The sequence below is a fragment of the Micrasema longulum genome, unplaced genomic scaffold, assembly GCF_059751315.1.
Source record: "Micrasema longulum isolate JH-2025_06_02 unplaced genomic scaffold, ASM5975131v1 h1tg000311l, whole genome shotgun sequence".
NCBI lineage: Eukaryota > Metazoa > Arthropoda > Insecta > Trichoptera > Brachycentridae > Micrasema > Micrasema longulum.
Genome location: NW_028277515.1, coordinates 476,224 through 504,019, shown reverse-complemented (window position 1 = coordinate 504,019; position 27,796 = coordinate 476,224). Strand labels below are relative to the sequence as shown.

The following is a 27,796-nucleotide window of genomic DNA, read 5'->3' as shown; positions in this document are numbered from 1 at the left end:
TGCGCTGGTAATTTGAAATTTTATCAAGAATTTATTAAAAGAGAAAAAAATGGTAGCATTTGCTGATGCCGTTGCCGTATTGCCATTGTATATTCATCATAAATGTACGATGCTAATGCTAATTATGCCATCACTACCGCATACCGCTTACAGTGCCTACTGCCAGTTTGCAGTGCTACTGACACAAGTGCCCCTGCCTACAGGGCCTACCGCCACACTCGACTTTCGGCCCCCCTCGCGCCTCGGCCACGGCCGGTGGAAAGTGAGAGCGGGGCACAAACCGAGGAAAAGCGACAAGACAGAATAGACGAGCAATTTGCGAGACATGACGGGCGTTTTCAGCATTCCAAAATTGTTTGGAAATGACGAAGCGGCAGTGACGTGTTAGTAACACAGCGGAATAATAGAAATTTATCAGTGAAAAAATATTATCTTGTGTTGACGTGTAAAACTTTATACCCTCGATTACGAAGACGCGGAAAGAGATTTTGTCGATAGTCAACTTAAATTATCTTTCCCAAAATTATAATATTTTTCAAAAATTGCAAAAGGTTCGTTGTACAAATCAGATGTATATACTCTAAGTATAAATCATATTACAGAAAAAAAATCACATCAATATTTCAATATTTATTTTGGATTCCGAAAAACAAGATTTTCCTTTACATATAGTAGATGCAACACAAATTATTCCTTACGAAACAAAAATAATTGAAAATATAAAAGTATTCATCAGGTACTGAAAAATCATATGAAACCCACTCAATCCTAATTTCCAAGCGTTATTCATCGATTCTTGAAATAAAAATAAATACTGTTATAAACATAGGAAAACAAACTCTCTCCTCTAAATACGAGCTTCTCAAATCATTAGAGAAGCAGAAACGTTAATTACATAACGTAAAAATAATATGTATCTGTATAAAAAAAACTTTTTTGATAAAATAAAAACATGTTTAGTATTAACTTGGAGATTAATTTGACTTGGATTGCAATTTATAGGCTCGAGGATTGAGTAGTTATACTAAGTAAAATAAAATAAATAAAACAACTTTGTTTTTAACCACTAATTTTTATTTTTCACCGACTAGTTTCAAAGCAAACAAGCTTCTTCGTAAAGGTTTACGTAACTAATGAATTGATTCCTTTTTTTATTTTTTTTATTTTTATCGTGTTCACTAAATAATACCCGTGGACCTTTCATTAGTTACGTAAACCTTGACGAAGAAGCTTGTTTGCTTTGAAACCGGTCGGTGAAAAATAAAAATTAGTGGTTAAAAACAAAGTTGTTTTATTTATTTTATTATAATGAATAACCACAAAGTTAGTGCTTTAAATATAAACTTTATAAGTTATACTAAGGTTTGAAATCCGAGTATCTCATACTTATTTAAGTCAAGGTTTCGGTAGACTCCTAAATAAAATGGCCCCTAAACACCGGGAAGTCAACTAGGGGAAAATATTAAGTTAGGAAATGGACAGAACGATTGTGTCGATCGTTTGTAACTAACTGCATAATGCTTCATGATAGAAGAGCGCGGCACAAAATAATTAAAGCCGCCATCTCTTAAAATAAATAAGCTTTTAATGGATTGCAATCTTACTTCCTTCAAACGACATTCGAGTCTCGGTTAGCGGATAGATAAAGGCGTGAAATCGTGGCATGTGGCATTGTCTGGCATACTAGACCACTAACCACTAACTATCGACTGGTAAGTAGCCAGTGGCCAGCAAGCGTGTTCATCAACTACCTAGGTAGCCCAAGGACACCTTATCGCACCTATCCCTATCGTGATAGAAGATAGAGAAAACAGCGAGGTTTACTAAAACTATGCTAGCTAATACAGAGTGAAACATACATAAGTAATATACAATAACAATATACAGCAAATAATAATTATTATTATGGATACCTTATATAGTGCCATTTTCGTAATATAATACCACAAGGGCGCTTTACAAAGTGATTTTCCGAAACATCACTTCAGTCTCACAGCCTCGCACTTCTGCTGGGGGAGCATTCTATGCCATGAGGCCTACGACCGCAAATGAGCGTTCACGTTTAGTGCGCTGTTTGCGTAGAGGAATAATAACTTTTCCTAGTTTATCTGGAATGCATAGTTGCCTTAGATACTCCGGAGCAGAGTTGTGGAGTGACTTATGCATAAGCCAACAGAGTTTGTATTCCACCCTCTGTGGAAAACGTAGCCAATGTAATTCCCGAAGTCGTGGAGTGATATGACTGAACTTGGAGATTCCGAAAATAAGGCTCACTACGGCATTTTATAAATACAGACTGTAGGCGAGTCATTTTGTTCATCGGTAGACCTGCGTAGATACCATTACAATAATCGACTCTGAACACTACAAACACATTTATTAATTGCGATTTAATATTGCGGTATTCTTCAAAAAGAGAAAACGTTATTTATTTAAGAGTCCTTCACAGCTTTTGTGCTCGTAAATAACCCAATAAATTATCGGACTCGATTAAAATAAGAAGGCTGTGTATACCTACAAATAAATGAATAAAACACCCCTGTATACAATACCTAAATTTTAAAAAAAAACTTCGGCTTGCTCAAAAAATAATTGTTTTTCAGAATAATATAACTAAAAATATTCTGTTCACTAAAAAGTAAAAAAAATTTACGTATACTTTTTGATTCGTAAAAGACGGAAAACCGATTCGTCAAAATTGATAATTTTAAACATGAAATAATACGGAAGTAAAATAATATGAGTACCAATTTAACACAGAACATTCTAGCAAGTCGGGACATAGAAAAATAATGTAATTGTAGCTACTACAGGGAGTTGCCAAATTAATAGGGACGGTGCTAATATTTTGTGATTTTAATGTACACTGTCTCTACTTCTAAATAACTTTGATTTGATGGGGATTCCTTCATTATTTTTGCTGCTCACCACTGACACTTTTAAGATGTGGAAATACTAGCGAAGTGCCCCTATTAATTTGAGCCCACTGTAGCTTTTACCCGCGGCTTCGTTCGCGTGGTATTAGAGAGAAATTAGTTTTGTCATTTAATGATATATCTGAAGGTACCTTAGAAGAACACAGAAGTCCACTTTTTGCCGTTTTGATGTTAAAAATACAGAAATTATCGCAATAAGCTATTTTATACCTAAATAAATCAGCGAAGTCCACTTTGTTTTAGTGCAAAAAACATCAGCAGTCCTAGATACGCTATTTTAAAATGTACTCTTTTTTATAATAATAAAAATACTTTATGGTTTTATTCCACTTTTATTTATAATTTTTTTACCAGTGACCGGGTTTCGTCGTGACCGACATCGTCAGACTGGTGGGAGACTAGACAAATTTATATGTTATACACAAGTGCATAGAAATTTGTTTAGTCTCCCATCAGTCTGACGATGTCGGCCACGACGAAACCCGGTCACTGGTAAAAAAAATATAGATAAAAGTGGAATAAAACTATAAAGTATTTTTATTATTATAATTAAAATGCAGTTCCACCAAGAAATGTCAGTACAAAAACTCAATATATTGTACTATTATTATTAAAATAATCATTATTCTACATTAAAAGTTCTTTATAGATGGAATTTATTTCATTTGGTTCAAAAGTTATAATGTTTGAGAAATTTTGTTAAATGTGACTCCCGTGGTTTATCATTTAAGGTACAGATGTTTTGTCTGGAAAAAAGTAGCCTGCTCGATTGCTGGTCCTCCAACTATCGCTATGCAAAAAAGACGTAGAATCGTTTTTCGATTATTATTAATTATTTTTTATAAGAATTATCCCGAGGTAGTGATATTTTTTTCGACATGAAAAGTAGCTTGTGGCACTTTTCAGCTCTCCGGCTATCCCTATGCAAAAAAAAACACGTTAATCGGTCGCCACGTTGTGACGTAAAATAATAATATTTTCCATGGATGTATATATAATGCAATTAAGTTTATTATATTATTTGTAAGCAATGTCATAATGTATAATAAATTACTCTAAAACATTTTTTTAATCCGTTACCTTAACACAGACGCTAGTCTTGAAAGGTAACCGAGGAACTTAGTAATGTACAATGTAAAAATAAAAATAATATAACATAATAAAAAATAGGTTGCATAAAATGTAGTCGATTGAATACTTTTTTCTGTTACTAAATAAATAAATAAATAAATATATATAAATAGATAAATATATATAAATATATACCGGATTAGAAAGCGCAAAATCAAAGATTTCAGAACACAAGTATTCTACACGTTAAAACTGACAACACAAATGATGCAGAATCTTAGTAAAAATGCTTCCAATACGCTTAATGTTTCAAGTACCGCCAAAAATGATTAATTAGTCCTGTAAATAACAAGTAAAGAAGGAATTGTCCAAGGTGTGCTATTTCGAAAGTAAAATGCGGATTGACTAGAAGCCAAAAAAGCCGGATATTAAGACGATCTCTAGCGGAAGAGGTCCAGCCAAGCGAGCCATGGAGCCTTGAAACCCGCATTCATACATAATAAATATTTATTAAAATTGAATAAATTGTTAAAAATCTTAACAATAAATAATATTATTTATAATAATGTTCAATTAAAGTACTTAACAATGTTCGATATGGAATAATGGAATTGGAACGAACTTTGAGATTTAAGATAGACATAGACTTAATATTTGAAATATGTGTTCATTTCTTTTCAATTGAAATTATAACAAAAGGTTTTTTTCTCAGTTTTCAACCGCGGCTGCATCGCTTAGTAAACTCCCCAAACTATGATGGTGTTGGCCCAGAAATTCTTATCTTAAATTCCTCAGTAACTTGGTGAGTTTTTGGTTGAAGATGGAGTGGTGGCCTCTGCCACGAAACAAGTCGGCTCAGCGCATCAAGGCAACCGACCACTAATATTTACGAAGAACATGTTTTCTTTTTTTTCTTTCTTATTTTATTTACATGCTTTAGATCTTAATTTTAATAGGTGCTTTTAATTTGTAATTTTTGGTTTGTAGGTATGAATTTAAATTTATTTTGATTTATTTTTTATCTTGTTTTGGTTGCATTTATGAGCACTTACTATTTTTATATATTCTATCTTATGTTTCAAATATGTGTTTATTCTTTCATTTAATTGTATTTATTTTTCTTTGTTTTTCTACTTTTTAAAAAATATTTTAAACCATTTAATCTGATTTAGAGTTTTTTTTCTTTCTTCTTAATACTATATTTTATTTTTTCAAAGCATCAAAAACAAAATGAATATATGTATGTTCATTATTTTCTATGTGTACAATAATACGTCTGTACTAATTTATTTTAATCTTAATTAATACTAATGTCTGAGCATACAGTGACAAACTATTATTCACTTTTCCCGCTTTCCAATTGTTCCAAGAAGCTAAACATTTAAATATAAGATAAATATATTGTTTTCAATGTTCAAAATATATATTTAAGAACTAAAATGTATTTACAAGTAATTCAAATAGATCAAGTCAAAGAAGGAATCGTGTGTTAGAAATACCACATTGTAAAACGAGGCTAGCACGGAGACATGCATATTTTATAGGCCCAAAAAAAAAAAAAATTTTTTTACTTATAATATTACATTGATTCCAAAATTTCAAAATTTTCCTTCTTTTAAAAAACACGTCCTGGATTCAAACTAAAGATATTGACTATTATTTTCTATGATAAAACAAAGTATTAAAAAAAATAAAGCATGATTACATAGCAACATTAATATGTATTTCACTGCTATGTAATTAAATAATTATCCTTTTTTAAAATACTCTGTTTTACCTCTTATGTATATTGTAAAAAACAAAATATATATATATATACAATATACAACACGGGTGAAGAACATTTAAGAGGTTTTATTTAATAGTTTATCGGGACAAATATTATTTATTATTATTTATTATTATTTATTTATTATTTATTTATTATTTATTTATTATTTATTTATTATTTATTTATTTAATCCAATATAAAATACAATACAAATACATAGTTAACAAAAATGTCTATACAATAGGTAGGTACATTCAATATATATATATATATTTTATGAATATAGCCACTCCACTGGCCCACAGGCACGTTCCGGAGTGTCAGTGTATTTTTTGTTTATACATAATTGTACATAATTTCACATCAATTGTGTAAAAATTTAAAAGAAATAAAAAAAATTAAAACATAATAATAAAAAAATTAAAACATAATTAAAATTAAAATATGTTTGAATACTTTATGTTTTAAAATATATTAATATTGTAATGACATGTATATTTAATTGAATAATATTTTTTTTAAACTAGAGGTAATTTTTAAGAGTAGGAACGAAACAAACTGTTAAATCTATAAAATAATTTACTAATAAATTTTTGTTAGGGGTTTTTTAAATTTAAATTTAATTTTGTTGTCGTGTTATATTTTTAAATAAAATTAGGGTACAATAAATAGTGAACAATTTTTTTTTTTTAAATCTCTAAATTATTTTTATACAAAGAAAATAAGTGTATTTCTATACATTTTTTTACACGGTACCAGTACCCAGGTAGAGATGGCCATTTCGTGTTTTTCATATAACTAGCAGTTACCGTTTCAAAAAATAAGCTGTTTCGTGAGGACGTTTAAAAAATAACAGTTTAATGCAGTGGGCAATCCTCCCCCCAAATTTCTCAATTTAAGTAAATAAAATATTTTTTTGGCTTCCCATTTCTCTTATAGTATTAAATATTATGTTATGAATAAAAAGTTTTTTTGATAGTTAAAAGACAAAAAAATACTAATTTTCTAAAATGTTTTTTCTATTTTTTTTATTATTATTTAATGTATTTTATAGGAACCTTATTTTATGGAATAACATTAATATTTGTTAGCTTAAAACTTTTATTAAATGCAAATAGAGACCTTAAAATTCAAAAAATCATTTTTACCTATAATAGGAAAATAATCACGTACTACGATTACCGACAAAAATATATGAAATGAATTTGGAATAATTAACTGTATTTTCAAAATCAATATGGATATATTGTGGAGAAATGTTTTCATACATAAATTTAAAAAAGAACTTAAAAAAATTACGTCGCTAGACAAACGCAACATGTTTGGCCTTGACAGTTGTGACGTCAAGATTCGTGACAATGTTTTAAACAAATTGGAACACAAAAATGTGGCGTATTAGGGGCGTGGCTAATGAAATGACCGTTTTGGCGGGAATAATTTGGACGCAAGTGTAAATTTGGCGGGCTTTTTTACTTACATTGTTTATGGGAGTTTACACTAAAATTGAGCCACTTAGTAAACTTAGCATTCCTTTTGTATAAACGGCAGGGTAAAAATTTAAAAGAAATTGAGCGCTTAAGTGTCTCATTACTGCATGTAAATTTCGATAATATTATATGGAGTTGAGATGGATGGGTCAAAAAGGTAAAAATTAACACCCTAGTAAAATTTAAAGGGTTTCTTTGAAACGCGGTTGTTTTTAAACGATGTAGGCTCAGTTTATTTAAAACGGTGAAGTTTTTCCGTTCTTTAATTTATTTATATTTTTTTCATAGAGTCTTAATTCAATAAAATATACACATTATTACAATATGAATACATTATAAAGAAAACAAAGTATTAAAATATATTTTGCCCCGATAAACTATTCAATAATAGTTTGTCATCGGGTGCTCAGACATTAGTTTTAATAAATAATCAAATATAAAGAGTACAGACATAATACTGTATACATATAAAATAATAAACATAAAAAATAGTTTAAAGAAATATTTTTTTTTTTTAAGTAAGAAAATAGAGTAAAATAATACAATTCAAATTAAAGAATAGAAATTTACTTGAATATATTTGAAATATAAGAAAAAAAATAAACACATATATAAATAGTGTGTGCTCATAAATGTAATCAAAACGAGATAAAAAATAAAACAAGGTAAATCAAAAATTTCAATTCATATCTACAGAAAAAAAAGTCTTAAAGAAAAAAAATGTCTTAAAGGTTACAACTGGTTATGACACTGTTTCAGTTTCATTTGTTACTCCGTTGTGGAAACATCTTCAGTTTTTGGTGTTATGTTATAACGGTAACGACTAACGGCTTCATGCTGTTTAAAATTTCAAATTTTAAGATAGATGGACAAGGTCACGGGACTGCGCGGGTGTGGGGTGGAGTGCAGACGGGCCGGGGAGATTTCATGCGAATATGTGTATGCACTTCATCCTTGGGAGATTACAGTACGAGTAGGTAGTTATTATGGATAAAGATTTTAAGTTAGGGCGAAGCGCGGTACGGAGTGCGGCGGAGCGTTGAAGTATTCGCGCTAAGCGAAATGTATTTTTTTATTTACTTCTGCGCTTGGTGATTTCGTTTTTGTTTTTTTTAAAACGATTTAATTTATTTTTTGTGAAACTGTTTTAGGTGTTTTAGAATGGTAACTGTTTTAAAACAGCAGTTACAATTATTTTACCACTTCTAGTACTGTGTGGAACGAATCCCCTATGTAAAAAGAGAAATATGTATTTATTTTTAAAATATTGTAATAAATATATTTAATTAAGTCAGAGCATTGTTTTATAGCGAAGTTAATAAGGCATGTGTAAGTGAACAAAACCATGACGTTGCTAAACTTCACAAACAGAAAGTAGTGTTGCGATGACAGACTAAATATTGTTGATCCATTATATTACTGTTAACTGCAAATTCTTACATTACGAACAAGTGAAATCCAAATGAGTATCATTCTGAGAAACATGAACATAATATTGATTTGTGGATAAGATTATCGGCACAAATCCAAAAATAAAACGACCGAGAGCCAATAGTTAGCATTTTATGTACTAAATTAAAAAAAAGTGTAAATGTACCAATATGTTTTATTTATGGCAAATTATTCCACTTCTAAGCAGTTACACAGGAGCGAAGTCATCCATGTTATGGAATTGTGATTGAGGTTGGCATTGGTTATCTCTAAAACATAGGCGAAAAGGTATATCGAAAACATCGTAAATTCATTTGACTTTTTTAAACAAAATATAACACATTTTTTGTTGACAACACCGTACTCTATTGGACTTTTTTGCAATGTTTAGAGTACCTTTATTCAGTTAATTTGAGTTGCATTGTTCGCTTAATGTGAGTCAATTAAATTCATAGAATGCATCTCCGACAAGATGAGAGCTATCGACACGGCCCCTACTTACAAATACGAATATGTCCAGTGGATACCGTTTATCGTGCGATATTTTGACACATTTTCAAGGAAGTATTCAAAAGCATGCCAAGTCTATCAACTTGCAAATTCTCGTTGCCTATTACGGAATAAAACATATAAAATATTATGTCGAGGTTATTCGCGAGAATTTGGTTGCCGATTGACGAGTCGGGATTGTCCTCGGTGGATTAAATGGCCGCGGGATAGGAAGCGAAATTAAAACCAGTTCACCAAAAGAGTTATCATAAAGCGATGGATTATTTTTAGAGGAGTAATTTGGTGGTAACTTTTTACTGGCGGCTATCATAAATTACGAAAATGAAGCGATCAATGTGAATATCGCACACGGGCTCGACAGAACATAAAATTATTACGCGGTATTCGCAATGTAGTGCGGTGTATGCACTGGTATGTGATGTGGAAATTGTTTTCCGAAAGCAACGTAGGAAAACTATTCACTGAAATTTATTATGAGTACAATCGCTAATAAAGATTTCTATTTGATTTATTATGACAACATTCAACCACTTTGAATATTGCCAATTTCGCGTTAATTAAAAGAAATACGTATTTATTAAACGCGCATTTTTTATTTTATTTTAACAAACTTGGCTTTCCATAATTCTTATTGCAGTATTTTATAAAATTTCTGTAGATTTTCGATGTGATAAGTTTTACTAAAAATATAAATAAAAATGCAGAGGTCCACTAATAAAAACAATAAAAAAATATTTATGCAACTATCATTTAATTTAATACAGTATCACGCCTTATTTGGTCAAGTTTACTTGGAAATACATAAAAAAAGAACAAAAGGTACACAATACGATAGGAGTTTAAATTTCGCTTTAGACCTTATTTATTTATTTATTTATTTATTTATTTATTTATTTACGGACAAAGTCCATTATAAACATTACAATTAAAAGAAATTTTTACAAAGGAATAAAAAAATATAAGGAACAGAAATAAGCAGCAAAGACAGATGATAGATTTTTTAGATTAAGTAAAAAGCATAGGCTAACTATACAGATTCTTTAGCTGATTTGTAAAGAAAGACATCCTTACACCATAATAATCAAGATCTTGATGATCGTTCACCCGCCTGATCATTCTGGGCAAAGGCGACTGTGCACCATAATTGGTCCTGTAGTGACCGAGGAAAAGCATTTCATTATTTCTTAGTCTACGGGTGGGAACGTTAAAAAGAATCTTTTGCAAAATTTCAGGGGCATCAATGAGACAGTTCATAATTTTATACATGCAGATTATATCTGCAATGCATCTGCGTTTTTCAAGACTTGATATGCTTAAAAACCTCTCCATATCAGAATATGAATAGTCTCCTCTTTCCAATCCCATCTTCCATGCAATTTTTCTTATAAAACGATGTTGAACTGATTCAAGGCGCTTGATATGAACAGCATAATGAGGGGACCAGATTACAGATGCATATTCAAGAATAGGGCGAACTAAAGAGCAATAAAGTGTTTTAAGTGTAAGCATACTTTGGAAATCAGACGTAGTTCTATTAATAAAGCCTAAAATTTTTAAGGATCTGTTTACTATATTATCAAAGTGTTCCAGAAAAGTTAATTTATTATCTAGGATCACTCCAAGATCTCTTATAGAGGTGACAATCGAAAGAACTTGGCCATTAAGTTTATAATCAAAAATAAAAGGATGTTTACATTTATGGTATGAAATAATTTTGCATTTATCGATGTTAAGTTCCATGTTATTAGTTTTGCACCAAGTATGAAATGCATTTATGTCTTCTTGGAGTCTGACACAGTCATCAATATTTTTAATTAGCTTATATATTGTTTGAAGAAATAATAGCTTTTCATGGTAAAATGTAAGTAGGGACACAAAGTTATCGTACACCGACCTGTAAAATTGTTATGACTTATAAATACATCGTCCCAATAATTCAGCATTTGGCCCCCAAATATTTTCCTATGTCAGCTATTCTAGGCAATACAGACATAGTTTACAGGTATAAAATGAAGTATCTTCCAATTGATGATGCCCTAGTTAGTTAGTTATCACTATGTATGAGGAGAGAGAAACACTTAAGCTATACCAGTTACCCCATATAAAATAATTGAAATATTATGGTAATCGTTTTAAATATTTAGCTGTGCGAATAAAATACTGAACAAAAAATAGGTGGTTTCTGCACCCAGTTATCGAGTAAATTGTAAATGAAAAAATTACGTACAAGAAAATGCATCGATTACAATGGCATGTTCATCTATCATTATTTAAATTATTTTTTTAAAGAATTAACAATACTCGTTTCTGGATTAATTCATATTGAAAATGTAATTAAACTCATTAAATTTAATGGGATTCACTAATTACACAAGTAAGTAAAACTTCGTGACTATAAACAACCATTTATCATTTGCAACATGGACATAGAGGCGATTGTATAAATAATATCAATCAATTAATAACCAAGCTTCAACCGAAATACGTGTGTCGCAATGGTTTTCTTTCGAGGTGTTTTTACTGAAAATCGGCTTTAAATCATTCAAGGCTAAAAAAAATATTTTGTTTTATATTCCAGCCGTGAGAATGAATGTAATTTAATATATTATTTTTTCGGCGGCCTCCGTAGTGCAGTGGTCAAGACGCTTGACTCACGTACGGAAGGTTCCAGGTTTGATTCCCGGTGAGGACGCAAAAAAATAAATTACAATGTGATTTTTCTCAAGCCTAGGTGTTTTGTGATGTAATTCGCCACTGTAATTGCGCCTCCTGGTCTGTTATGGTGCAAAAATAAATATATCAAATTATAATCCGCGAAAATGTACATTTGATTCTGTTATACATGAATAATGCAGTAGTGTCCGGGCCCAGGCAATATATCTGTATTTAGATAATAAGACCGAGAATATATTGCAAAATGAAGAAATCGCCAGGAAGACGACATTGTTGATAAAGCGAGATAAATGATTTAACAACAGCGTAATGAACGATGTAACCACGATTGTGCAAAAATACCCCAGTAAAATATAATGTATCAGGTGTCGGTTTAGTAGCGTAAGTCGAAGGTACGAAGTCATTGTGATAATATGGAGTTGTCTATGTATGGAAGTGAGGTTACCGCGTTATGGACTGGATAAGTTATGGGCGGAATTAATTATAACAGAAGCGTGGCTAGACTCGCAAGTAATAGCTAAACTATTACTATAGCAATCAATTTACGTAATATTTGTTAGAACTGGTACCGAATATTAACCCCTAATTGCGCGTAGTTTTCATTTTGTTAAAACAATATTGTATGATCCGGGAATAATAAGCGAAAATGTATGGTATGGTATGTGTGCGGCGCTGGATAGGGATTTGTAAAGTGACTTTGTAAAAAGCAACGTTTGTTAACAAAATTCAATTAAATCCTTTCATAAATATGAATTTTCACCAATATTAAAAAATCTTCTTAGTATTCAGTGAACTCACAGCGAAAACATTAAACATAAAGCACGTTTTTATTGCATGCAAAATGTTTAAAAATGAATGAGCCAAGTTATTCGTGTGTAGGATCACGCTATTTTAAAAATTCTCATTTCACGTATAAATCATAATTCAGTTGTCTTTTCAGTGTATTTTATCAAAATAATTGCGACCATCGATCCCGCGACGTAAATATTGAAGTAAACAGGGAAAACAATCTAACTTTTAGTTTCTAAATGCAGTCGTAAAACAAATAATGCACGCGAAACATTGTATCCGCCGAGGTGTAAACTGTAAACGGATAAGACGAACTCGGATAATACGCGAATAATGGATACGCAAGATCTTATCCACCGCCTTACATTGTGAAACGCTATTATTCGTAATAATTATAAACAAATTAAACAATTACAACTCATTTGGGTATTTGGTAATGGTTACGAGCCGAGAGCCGAGAGCCGAGACCGGCACAGCGTTCTCTGCATAGCGTAAAGCGTATAGCGCATAGCACCTCCAGTTTACTAAGTTAACAATATGGTATCTACGGACGGAAGTATTGTTACATCACTCCACCAAATTTCACATCGGACTTGTGATTCACACAGCGACGAAAAGCCACCGTAAAATAAAATGAAGCGGATTTACATTTATTATTCACAAAACAATATTGTTGAGAAGTTAAATTATTCGAAAGTGCGCGGGAAAGGAGAGTGCTAGGAAGGGAAAACAGAATAAAGAGACTGAAAATATGTAGCTTAGAAGATGTGTATTTCGTAATATGAAATTTTCTCACTCAACACGTGTAGGTACTATTGTTAATAGTCAGAAGTACATAATATTGAGACAGTAGTAGTCCACCTGCGCAATGATAGCGTAGCTCTATTAGCAAGATGGGTTGTATACGTTTTAAGGTCTCGGGTTGAACGAATTAATTTAAATTATAATGTTTCACTTTAATATAATTATCATCCTAGACTGATTTAGCGAAAAGCCTATAACGTACTTTACGATACATATATATATATATATAACAAAGAATAATAATTATTCTAGCTACTGCGCTGGAAGAGATTTATAGAAGTGAGAATCAAAAGGAAGATGGAGAATGCTCAGTTCATTGTACATTTGAATATCACATAAGAATATGGAAGTCTAGGCTTTTACAAAGCTGATCTGTCATCGGCTGGGTTTAGTGATGACTTTGCACATTGAGTAACATTCACCATTCCGCCTATATTTAGTTGACATCCATATTTACGCATAACATTTGTCGATTATCTATACATATATGCTTGGTTTGAACACTACCATGCGTGTTGGTTTATTATGAAAGTATGAAAATTATTGTATACTTGATATGAAAAATCTAAATGTTACTAAAGTAATTAAGTTACCAATGCATAATTTGGAAAAGAAGAACTGATTATTTATCATTATATGACAGTACCCGTATACTATTTTAGTAATGATCAATTTGAGAAGATACAATAAGCATTATTAAAAATACTCCAATGCAGTTTGCACGCTCATTAACTGAAGAAGCCTTGAAAACTAGTAATAATTACTATGAGCATTGTTTTGAGAACTAATAAATTAAAACTATCTGTTAAGACTTAGAATAATTCATCCTTGAAAATCATTATTGATAATGGCTGCAGAGAACTATAAACTATTTTATTTTAGTTTAAAGGGTTGTGGTAAAAATGTCTAATTAGAGCCGTTTAAAAAAGGCAATAAAATATTTAGTAAGTATATTTCTTATGACGTGATTTGATTTGGATAAAGTACGCTGAATATGAATTTAACGTGACAATATTTTTAGTTCAGCTCCTAAATGAAAATTGTATATATTGTATTACATCTTCATGTTTCACCAAACCAGTATCCGTACCTAACTGAGCATAGGGCACCGAATTATTTCACCAAATACAGCGATTCTCGATCATCCGTTACATAAAAGTAAGTTAGTCAGTCTTGCACTTCGGGTGCCAGCCCAGGGTTAGTGAAAAATATTGCAATAAAAAACCCATTTGCCAGGGCCCCGATTACAATGGGAAATTAACATTTATCTTCAATTTTATCTACAAAGTAAAATTAAGTTTTCTGTATGAAAAGCAGAATATGCATACAATTTTTCAATTATAGGTTACAGACGAAGATACTTTAAATGTTCATGCAAATATACTCATTTTCGTACACAAATATCGGTTTTTCTTTATAGACAGTCGAAGATAACTCTGTTAACTCTTGTGTGGCTGTGATGTCACACTAGTCGACATACGACACAAGACTCGATAAATCTCTCTTATTTTTTTAAGTCATGTAGTTGTATTTTTTATGATCTTCAAATTCACATTTTCACATCGGATTTGGAAAGTAAAATTAGTTTAACAATGCTGGATTTTAATACAAAAAGTATTTAACCTTGCTACCTGAAAACTGATGTCCGCAAATACAGCAATACATCTGTATTAGAGAGAGCACGAGGATAGAACAAGGAAGACACAGACGCTGTTCTGTAGCCTCCGTAGTCGGTTTGTGTAAAACAAATTCAGTCAATTGTTGACAGTGATGGGGGACGCACGCGTGAATTATTTGCGGCGAATTGGTGATTTTATTTTATTTTTGCTATTTAACGGGGCTAAATTATATGTTTATCTTTATAAATTATGGAAGAATTGTTGAACTATATGTCTCCATGTTTTTTTTTCAAATGTCTGAGCTTTAGAATATTCTGTCTTTTGCTTGTGGTAACACGATGTTACATCACTGCGCGCAAAGGGATTATTTACCACAGTATTTTAAGAGTTAACTTCCCATTGTAATCGGGGCCCAGGAATTGTTTATTTATTATTAGCCAATTTGTGCCAAACTAAAGTTAAATACAAAGTTATATAATAGAAAGAAAACATAGTTAATTGTTATGGTTAAACTTAATAAAAGTAATGTATAGTAAAAAAAGAGTAAATAAAATCCGGGGAGACGAAGAATATAATATACAGTTCTGTGTGAAAAAAAAGCAGAATCATGTACAGAGACATCGCAATAAACCTATCGTTGGTTTAAATATTAGTGACTGACCGAAACAAGATTTTCAGTCGAAACCGAAACTGAATTTCGGCATCTGTTCTAGTTTCGGCTGAAACCGAAACTTATTTAAATAAGTTAAAAGTCATTCCGAAAAGCCCAAAATAAGGCGCTTTTAATGTTAAACCTTGCGAGTTAATTAAAATAAATGTTAAATAAAATACACAATTAAATAAAATTTGATTATTTTTAGCGCTTTTTGGTTCGATATTATGTTATAAATACGAGGGTGGCTTCAGCCAGACGACAGAATTTGATCCAGGATACGTCTCTACCCAATGTAGGGAGTACCGCTTTACCCACCGTTAAACTACTGGGAGTTTTACTCAATTCTGACCTATCTCTTGACGCTCAAATTAGTAGAACGATAAGTTCATGCTTCTACCAGCTGAGACAAATTAAATGCATACGCAAAAATTTGCCGGTTGATGCCACCCGTCAATTAATAAATGCGTTTGTAATGGTATCTATGCAGGTCTACCAATGAACAAAATGACTCGCCTACAATCTGTATTGAATGCCGCAGCGAGACTTATTTTCGGAATCTCTAAGTTCAGTCATATCACTCCACTACTTCAGGAACTACACTGGCTACGTTTTCCACAGAGGGTCGAATACAAACTATGTTGGCTTATGTATAAGTCACTGCACAACTCGGCTCCGGAATATCTAAGGGAACTATGCATTCCAGATGAACTAGCTGACAGGCGTCTCACGCTTAGATCAGCTACGTCTACGGCGAGAGGAAAAGTTATTATACCTCTACGCAAACAGCGCACTAAATTTGGTGAACGCGCATTTGCGGTCGCAGGCTCTATGGCATGGAATGCTCTCCCAGCAGAGGTGCGAGGCTGTGAAAGTGAAGTGATGTTTCGGAAAAAACTTAAAACCCACTTGTTCTCTAAATCATTTGAATAAATCCGTAGCACGTGACAACAAAATAAATTATTTTAATTAAATTACAAATTTAAAAGCTTCAATTAAATTAACTTAACAATAGAATCACCATGTAAAGCGCTTTTGAGGTATTTTATTACGAAAATGGCGCTATATAAGTTATCCATAATAAATAAATAAATAAACTCATATGTAACAGTTCGTCAATGTACGCTATAGGAACTTTAACTTATTAACTACGAACTGAACCTGGCAATGCTTTGCTATTGCTAGATTTGAGAACATACTTGTGTATATATTTAATGAACACAATCGAATGTTTTATATCAATTATTGTATTTAGTTGAAATTAATTATGTACATATACAATATTATTTTTAGGTTTCGGATAACATAAGTTATGAGGATGTGGGGAACAGCGAATTTTGATAAAGAGGTATTTGATAAAAAAAAAAACTATCACTGTCTCGCAGATGCCTCTCCGATACTGTGCGAAAAAGACAACTGCATGGCGTGTACCTTAAAAGGTGCCTAACTAAAATATGCAAAATCGGCGTTCCGTTGTCCCGTTTTCTGCACCTCAAAACTGAACCGATTTTGTTATTTTTTTAGACAAAGTAACATAATAAAATGTTCTTTTTCGTTCATTTTTGCGTTTTTCAAAAATAATTAACATATTTGTGTACAATGTGCCCGAAAAAAACAATAAAAAGACAGTGGAAAATATGGGGATACGTTTGTATGAAGAAAAGTCAGACTGCATTTCCTCTTAAGATAGATCTTAAAACATTTTTTTTCTCTTATTATGGTTTATACCATTCTTGGTAATACTAGCCAGAAACAATAAGTATTTACAAATGTTAAATGGGATCAAAACAATATTACAGACAAGGCAGAAAAAACAGATAACAAGATAAAACATTGTTAAGTGTATTTACAAATTTTGCTTCATAATACTTGTACGTAACCAGAGAAACAGGTTCAATTTTCTTATATAAAACCATGAACCTATTAATACAAATAAACCCTTTAAAATGATGACACTTAACTCTTGCCCAACGCGTATTTAACCATTCTTTAACCGCCTGCCGAGTTTCGACATTTAATTCGAAACCAAAATGCCTGATTGTGTCTTGAAAGCGTGTAAAAACCGTTCGGATAAACGTAAAAAAGATGATGTATCTTTTCATTTGTACGTAGTTACTTGTTAATGATTGGATTCCATAACTTAAAATAATAAATATTAAAATTTAGAATCATTTTTATAAATGTCAAGCTCTACTCTTTTTGCCAACAGGGGTTCACTTGATGTAGGAATACGATTTACAAAAATGTATTGAATGTCAGCTAATATTATTTTATTATTACCAAAAATCCAGTAAAAAGAAATAAATTTGTAGAAATTAAAAAAAAATTAAGGAAAGAATCCGATTGGGATCCACGAAAAACGAATGTAGTTTGTAAACTTTCAAATACAAACTTTATTTATTTACAAAAAAATAACGTCCTCCCATTTTTTAGTATGTGCATTTTCGCTAAATGCAGCCCTGTGTGTTAGTAAATAAAACGTCAATATATTATATAGAAGAATTACATTAATATAAATATGAAATCAACAACTCACAAAATGGCGCCCTCCGTGGTGTAGTGGTCAAAACGCTCACGCACGCACGGAAGGTTCCGGGTTCGATTCCCGGTGAGAATACAAAAATTTGATTTGATTTTCCTCAACCCTGGGTGTTCTGCGCTGTAATTCACCACTGTAATTGGGCCTTCTGGCCTGTTGTGGTGCAAAAATATCAGTCTAGTTTTTATTTTTTATGTTAAACAATGGCATAACTAATTATTTGAATGGACAACAATCCAAAATCTCTAATTGTGCTCATTTTACACCCGAGTAAAGCCGAACGTAATTCGATACATCCCGACCGCAGGTTTCGGCTGAGCGGAAGTTTCGGCCAATTTTTGGCCAAAACCGAAATTTCAGATGGTCACTACAAAACAACGAACAAATTGATATTTTAATGGCGAAAAATTTAATGTAAAAACTACAGAAAAACATGTTGATTACGGAAGATCAGTTCTCGGTGCATTCCACCGATATCTCCGCTACGGAACAGTTTTTGTGCATTTGTATATACTCTTAAACAGGAGTTTGGTGCTAGAAAAAATGTATAGCAGAAACTTTAATTTGTGGTTATTTAATTTTAAGAAAAAACGCAAAAAAAAACAAATAATTGGAAATAAAAATCTTGCTTAGTTTAGAAGATCGCCGTCTACTATTAGACATGGGGGCCCTTCATGACATACTTAGTGGACGCCTTGATAGCCCGGCTCTTATGTCGGAGTCATCATAAAATGTCTCTGGCTACCGCACCCGTCACACGTCGAGCTTTCTATTTCATGTGCGAGCATTTCGTACGAACTATGCCCAGAACTCTCCACTTACACGTTTAGCTCGTGAGTATAATTTGAACTTTCCCCTTATTGATCCGTTTGATTGTAACGAATTAACATTTAAAATGCGCGTTTTAAAACACACACTTTTCTCTTATACTTAGTAGTTTCTATAATAAAATCTTATTTTATATCTAATTCTTTATATTTTATATATTTTTGACACTTGTGCAATAATATTTACACACACGTCCACCCCCATTCCATTATAACACCCACTCACCCACCCTCTCACACACTTACACTCACACAAACACACTTACATCTATTGTACAAGTATTTTATGTATTTCTATGGATATCTGTCATTAGTTTTATTCTCTGTACATTTTATTTGTTATATTTTTTTACATGTATTACTGTTGATATCCCCAATAAATAAAAATAAAAAAATTATACAAAAATCAATATGTCCTTGGTTAATTTTGTCAAACATGGGCAGAATGGAGAGTGTTAGAAAAGTAAAAAAATGTAAAAACACCTAACGTAAATATTTCATGTCAACCGTGTCGGTAACGAAGAAGTTCAGTGGTTTAAAAAAAATATGTTAAACGACTATTAAACTAAGCCAAAATTTAAAAAAAATAATTTTTGTATGTCGTATTATCAGCGCTACGATTTAAAAAAAAATTATATTTCTGAAATAACTCCGCGTGTGACGTCAGACGTTCATTTCCGCGTATTCTCATTCAGTTCTTCCCATTGGTCCAGAATCTGCAAACAGACCGGAAATCTTCCATAGCTCTCATATCATAGGTTGATTCATATGAACCAGTGACGTCATTCAAAGTAGTGCGTTTTTATTAAAATATTTTAAATAATTTTTTTCGAACATTTTCAAGAAACTTTGCAGTACAATTTAATGCCCTAATTTTTACCGCGCGAAAGAAAACATTTTTTAATTCAATTTCCCGTAGCACTAAACTTCCTCATCGAAATGCCATATTTTACGCGCTTGTGGAAGGTGTGCAGTGGAAGGTGTGCAGTGTGAGGTGACGGTGAAAGATTAACAATGCGAATGATGTTTGTTGTTGAAGTAGAGTAGACTTAGTAGAGCGCGGTGCTCGACTTCTGCCTTACACAATACTCGTGAAAGTTCTTACTCATTAATTAAAAACTCACATTCTTGTTACTTGTAACTACCAAGTAAGACCTGTCCACTATATTTATTACACCGCCTGCGTCTGTCTATCTGGCTCCCTAGCTCCCTAGCACGGAAATCTGATGATCTGGTGGATCAATTAGGCTATTATAAAATCGCGGGAAACGTGCGATTGCTAAAAATACTATCATTCTAATAAACGTAATGCGTAAAATGCCGTAAACTAACACAAAAAGTGCATTTTCAAATAATTATTATATAAACTAACGTCCTGACGCGAATTTCTATTTTTGTACGAGTAATTGTTTTTGTAGTGTGTGAACGCAATGCAGTAAAAATATAATTGTTGAGATCAACATGACATGTTATTAAAAATGATTCGTCTACCGAAAAGAGTTTTTTTAAAACACTTGTGTGGCTACAATGTCACATAAGTCTACATATAATAGAAAACTTTATGTTACATATTACCTTTCATATAAAAATTATAATTAAGTCGTATTTTGCTATCACAGGCCTAAATTATATTTTTATTTTTACAAATTATGGAAAACAGACGTCTTTAATTTCTCAGTATTTTTTTAAATATTTTTTTTTATCATTGTGATCGATACTTTTTCATAAATTTAATTTAATTAAAAAAAAAACATAGGTAGAAATGTAAAAATATTTACAAAACTTATAAATTTATTCACAAATTTTAGTTCATTTTCAACTAGTTTGAAACAACTGGGCTGAAATGGGAATTAAATTGTACAGCGCCGTGCGAATTAATTGGAACACAGGGCATATATCGCTAAAAATTGCTTTTATTGATCGAAACAAAAAACAGCCTTAAAAGCATACTACTCGTGGTTTTAATAATGAATGTGCCCCCCTTTGCCTTGATAACAACTTTTACTCTGGTAGGCATAGATTTAATCAGGTTTTGGCAGCTTTCATTCAATTGTTCATCACGAAACCAAACACGAATTACTGGACTGATTATCTTGGTTTTAGTTGCAAAATTTGCCTTGGACAGCAGTTTACTGCAAATGGCCCAGAAGTCTTAAATCGGATTTAGTTCGGGCGAGTTACCTGGCCATTCCAGCACAGAAATTTGGTTCTGTGAGGAGAGATGGTTTGACATTTTTCGAGGCGTGGCATGGAGTAAGATCTTGTTAAAAAATAGCACCACCAACAGTGGGATAGACCTTGTGTAGCTCAGGTATTATAAACGTTGATAGGATTGAAATATATTGGTCGAATTTCATCATCCCATTAACTGGGACAAGTGGTCCATTGCCATGCTAGAAGAAGCAACCCCAAAACTACCAGCTTCAATAAGGCTTCTTTCTAATATTGTAATGTCAATAGGAATTTCGGGCTCATGAAGGTCTCTATTTGATCAACAGCAATCTTCCCAAAATCCATTTTGATTTGATGTACTAGTCGTTTACCTCTTCCGACCACACTTTCCCTTCCTTTCATGTTCACCACTCAAGTTTGATCAGATAAATAATCTTTATGCTTACAAATCCTAGACCTACTACACCATTCTCAGCTATTTGCCAGTATATCATAGAAGTGTGCTTCGAAAGCGTAATAATATGATCGCATTTTCTAGGCGTGATATCCATACTTTATATTCCTCCAAATTAAGCAAAAGAAACATTTTAATTCGATAAATCTACAGTTCACAATGCAATACAACTTTTTGTGTGTATCAAATGTATCTATTTGACACATAGAACATGGACAATTGACTGACAGTCATAAAAAAATTGTGAGTCCAAACTAATTCTGAAGTAATTACTAGAAATAAAGGTTTATTTGAAATATTTTGTTTGTTCCAATTAATTCTCAGGGCACTATAGTAGAGCAGGGTTTGGTATTCGGACCTCTAATCCATGAATCCGCAACTCAACCGAGGGACCACAGTCCAATACATATATATATATATTATATTTGTACAGGACTGTGGTCCTTGTAGACACGGTAGATGCTGCAGTCACAGTCCCTGGACTGATACCTGAAGTTCAGGACTGATGATCTTGCATTCATGTAACTAAAATAATATCGAAAAACGCTGCGATTGGTGTACTGATTAACTGACCTATGCACCATTAGGTGCAGGCAGGAGAATTATAATGAAATTAATGCTTATGATATAAAAACATCTGTAAGAAAAGCATGTTGTTGATTGATAGAATATTTATGTATTGTCGAAAATAATATTTAAAATTTAAATCACAAAAAGCAGTGATTATTCTAACAATAAGTCAATTAAATACATGAAATTTTGAATTAACAATAGAGATTCTCACAACAGGAGAGTAAGTGTTAATCTGATAGAAATTTTCTTGTGTCAGTGCTTAAAATTTGCTGAACTCAATTAAAATAATGCATTTCTGTTGAAAATTATTACGCAATCTATGGCACTGTGCACTCATAATTACAATTCAAGAAATAAAGTTACTGAGAAAAGATACAAGAGGAAATAATATGAAAAAAGAGATTCAACTACTACATAATCAAAAGATTTTTAAAGTTATCTAATCCACACTAATTGCAAAAATACTGCAATGATATTTAATAAAAAAAGATACAATAATATATCATACATCAGAATTTTTAAAATGGGAAAAAATATTTTGTTACATAATTAATAATTAGCTGCATATTTATTCCGTGTAAAATCATTAAATAAAATTTAATATTATGACTAGTTTCTGAACACAGCTGTTCCTTTATCAAGGCTTAAAAAAATCAATTACTTAATTTTTAGTTTTAGTAATATTTTTTTTCATGCTGTACATACGTTTCCATACTGCCAAAATAAAATTTATTTTGGTAATTAAAAATAATTTTAAACTAAATACTTTAATGACGAATGAGGTATTGTTGATTAGATTTTTTAATTTTTGAAGGTAGGTTTTGCAGTAGTTAGTCAATTTTGTAATTGAGGAACATAATAATCTCATTTAAACAAGATAATACTACCTGCCAATTCTAGTTGCACCCCCAGCTCGTTTTGAGTGCTGCCCTTTTTAGACATTCTCAAGTTCGTAAAAAATTTAAACCCTTTCAACGACTCAGTTCCTCTCAGGGGATTCGGGCATCAACGCGAGATATTAAAAAGTACAAGGGTTTATCACAAATATTTTGGGTTTGAGCAAAAACAGTATTAAACTCAAACCTGATGTTGATGGCGGTACAGAGTCAGCTTTGGTCCTTGAAGAATTGCCCAGACCTGCTTCCAAGATCTGTCACTGGCACGCTACGGACAAAAAAGACAAGATTAGAAAAATGGGTTATAAAGTTTGAGATATAGTAATGATAATTGTAAGTATTATATTTAAACATCAACTATAATATTTTTAAAAACATTGTTCTCAACATCGCCTACATGTTTTATTTTATTTTTTATATTGATCGAGAGTAATCTAAACCTTAATTAATGATAAAATTCAACATTATCTTTAACATTTTTTTAAAATTGAAAGATATTGAACAGTGATAGAGAAAAAATGTTATTTGAGTATTTCAGAAATGCCATATCAGCGATGCTCTTGATAATAGGAACTAAAAAATACAGACTGCAAAAAAATTTTAAAAATTAAATATTCTAATGAGCAAAAGTGTGTAAATAGGCACTGCACAAAGGTACTGTATATACATTATGTCTTGTGCACATATCTAAACATTAAAAATTCATTTCAATTCTATACTTAAGTTTTAGGGTGAATTTTTTTTTTTTTGGCATTTAAATATTTGGGTGCGTCTTATAATCAATTTAACAACAGGGTATATTTATTCTATAACTGGAATAATCAAAGGATTTACACTGTGTTAAAATACAATTAATATCTTTTGCCTACCTTTCCATTAGTAAGGACCATTTTGATTTGCACACTCCCCTGCATACTGATATCTGCCGTCTCGAGGTCCTCGTGTATGATGGGCCCCACATCGTGGAACTCTTCTCTCTCCTTCTTCTCACCGCTGTATAGACGGATATATAGTGCCATCAATATAAATAAATAAACAAATAAAGGACGAAATTCTTACTCCTATGTGTATATGTATATAATTATAGAAAACTGATGCAGTAATTAGTAGGTATAATAAAAAATATGTACAGAATTAGTAAAAGTATACGATAGTAAAATTTTTTTTTTTTTTTTTTATTAAAAGAAAAAAGAAATATTTGCGTTCTTATGATTTACCCAAATATTTAATTTTGAGGGCCATTTTCAACGAGTTGTAAATAACTCACTACTAGAAAATGGAAATCAAGTTGGGGTAGAGTAGGATTCGAACCAGTCCGAGACCTAGCCACAGGACCACAACCCGATTTGATATAAATAGCCGTTTGAATTTTATACAAGAAATAACTAACAGATCGTACTTTCGTACACAAATTATTTGTAATAATAGAGTGATGGATTTACTTTATAATTTATGATAAATTATACAAATAAAAATACGTGGTAACAGGTTCAGAAAGTCAAAATAATATACATAGTAAAAATATAATTTAAACTTTTAACTTATTTTTTGCTACAGCAGAGAACCCACTTATTTTAATACAATGACTATTTTTCCTAAAAGACTTAAAGATGTTCTAAAAGCGGGGAAATAAATTACTTATTTTTCTGATCCAACTTGCCATTTATTTATCATGAAATCTAACACATTTGATGGATTTATTCCTTTCAGATTTTTTAAAATAAGAATCCTAGTAAATACGGCTTCTTAGTAGGTTCTTTTTTTTAGGTCTTGAAAAAAAATCTTTTCCTAAGATACGAATGTACTGTTGAAAAAATGAACAAGAAGCAGTTCATGCAAGTATCTCTGTACAAACAGGAAGGACACGGCAATAATGCTCAGCCATCCAAAGCAGGCACCAATATGAAATAAGCCTCAAACTAACAATGTATTACCTAAAGCATGAAGAAAGTGACGTGTTTTGTATGGAGAATGATTACATCTACGTGGAATTAATATCTTAATGATGTGTCTGTGTGACTTGTGTAAACTGCTTCAACATGACAGTAAACATTTTGTTTGAAAAATACTGAAGTATCAGTCAGAACTCTCATGTACTTATAAGTATAATTGACTCACAAAATATATGTACAGTATAAATAAAAAAATACAAACATTCAAACTGATGAAGGTTAAACATTAGATGTGTACAAAATAATAACCATTTACAGTAAAACAGCGATGTTATTGGGGGGTATCCCGCTAAAGGGGTATCTCGTGTTAAATGCGATGGAGAGATTTCTGTAACACATCCGAATATCCAACGGCAAAACAAACAAAAATCAGCGGCATTTCTACACAGCTTTGTGACAGACTGCGACAACCGAGCACGTGCTAGCGTGTTCACACTTGGCTCTTCAATCTGTGATTTACCGTGCTTGTGTGGTCAGATCTTCGAAGAGTCTGCGCAGGGGCTGAATGTCGTCGGGAAAGCGTGGTGGACGCCATCTTCTGTGGGCACTATCCACCGCAATATTTACATCAATTGTTAATCATGGAGACATTCAGTATACTCAATAAACAGTGCATTTAAAATAAAATAATTCTAGACCCAAAATTATTAAACAAAAATATAAGTAGGTACCTAATATGCAATTATTGACTTTAAGAAATATAACACATAATTGAATCCTAAATATTAAGGTTAGGTGATACAAAAAAAGTTATGGGACATTTGTGAAAAATGTTTGATCTATACACAATTTTGCGCCTGAATATTTTATATAAACAAAAATATGTTAAAAGACAATAAAAAATGCACACAATAGTCTAAGTTAGATGAAGAACTGCATCTGAAGTAAAAATAGAATAGGGTAACCAACATGTAGAACTTAAAAAAGGATAATTTTATGACAAAATATTTCACCAACCTTCGAATGACTTGGTTCTCACTATCACTTAACTCGTGGTCACTATCCATGTGCAAGCGCTCTCCCCATGTTGCCTTTAAGTATGAAACTCTTCTCATGGCTCTTTCTTCTTCCGCTGAAATCAAATAATTATTTTGAGTTGCACAGGTAAAAATACAGTTTTAGGCTGGTCAAGTAGTAGTAACACATTGATTTGAGGAAAAGGGAATAAAATTTCATGATAATTGATACTGATACATTTACATGCCCATTTTTATTCCAAAAATTACATGCATTAAAAATCATTTGAGCTAATGTTACCTCCAAGATGGGATGAATTTTTCTGTCTTTTAACAACTGCAACATCATCCATTGAAAACCCTGAAGAATTTATTACACATTAGATGAAAAATATGTATAAGTAATCAAAATAATAGAAAACATTGTAAATAGTTATGATAGGTAATTTTTAACAGTAAACTACAAATAAAATTAAAATTAACAAAATTATTTAACCAACTAAAATACAGTTGAACAAAAACAAAATGTAAAAAAAGCCATAACATAATATAATAACAAGGCCGTAATATTGTGAAAAAATATGCAAAGACAAGCAGGATAAGTAAAAGGAAAAATTAAATTAAATTAATTTACATAAACAGAAAATGTTAGTATAGCAAGTTATTCTCCTCATTTAAATTCATAATACCTTCATGTAAGAACCCTTCATGAGTATTTAGATGGAATATTTCTGTAAATAACCCAATAGCTTTACTACACACATAATGAGATCGTTCCAGATGGTCAGATATGGTTAGTATATGAACGCATGCCCTTTCATGCCAAGAGTAGCGATGAAGGTGAGAGAGAAAGAGACAGACAGGCTCACACAACCAGAGGATGAGGGGAGGCTGACCTGAGGGCGAAGGAGCCTGCGAGGGCGGAGAAGAGGGCGAGGTGGGGGGCGAGAAGCCGAATCCACCCGGAGCCAAACTCAAGTGGGTCGGACGAGAAGGTCTCTTCTCCTCCAATCCATCTCTAAAGCCATTCTCCGACAATGCGGTAGGCTTATCATCGCCAACATCGGCCACTGCATCGTATGCCTTCTTACTTCCATCGTCATTAACTATGTATTCGTTAGCGGCATTGTTAAAGCCATTAGGAACTTTATTATCACAATTATTGTATAGGTATCCACCATTTAGTTGCTCCACCTCGCTCCCGTCGCCTTTCCCGGAGTGAGACAGCTCCTCTATTTGCTCCTTACTGAGGGCGAACCTTCGTTTCACATAACTGCCATCTTGGGGGATGATGAAATATAATACAATAATGTTTTATGCAGCAAGAAACACAAAATGATAAGAATGCGGAGTTTATCGCAGTGCGAGAGTCACAAGAGGATGAATAGATGTGTGGCGGAATAAACAAACATTGTTTTATTTACTGTGCGTAATTTTATTGAAAAAGCAATGACTAGAAAAATATTGGAAGAGTGTAAAATTTAAAACTGATTTCGTAAAATAAATATTTTTAAATACACAAATAAAAAAAGATTTCACTAGGAAACTTTTAAAACTAACTATAAAAAGATACATTATACTAGAAACAACAAGCTAATTTTTATAAAATTAAGGAAAATACATAATTTCAATAATGTTTAAAAAATAAATGTCAAAAACTGTTTCAGTGACTTTTATTTTATTA

General features: G+C 31.9%; 1 protein-coding gene across 13 annotated transcripts in view; it reads right to left on the bottom strand.

The window, feature by feature from the left end:
* Positions 1-27,796, bottom strand: part of RhoGAP19D (Rho GTPase activating protein at 19D) — a 249,936-nt gene that overhangs the window by 23,846 nt on the left and 198,294 nt on the right. For 5 of the 13 annotated variants that reach the window (XM_088224829.1, XM_088224828.1, XM_088224840.1 and 2 more), the window contains exons 9-13: positions 27,009-27,392; positions 26,414-26,473; positions 26,114-26,228; positions 24,074-24,197; positions 23,392-23,472 (exon numbers count right to left, since the gene is read on the bottom strand). In XM_088224829.1, coding sequence (XP_088080955.1) covers positions 23,392-23,472; positions 24,074-24,197; positions 26,114-26,228; positions 26,414-26,473; positions 27,009-27,392 — 764 coding nt within the window. The remainder of the gene's footprint in view (positions 1-23,391; positions 23,473-24,073; positions 24,198-26,113; positions 26,229-26,413; positions 26,474-27,008; positions 27,393-27,796) is intronic. The other 8 variants (XM_088224836.1, XM_088224835.1, XM_088224841.1 and 5 more) reach the window with 3 other exon arrangements.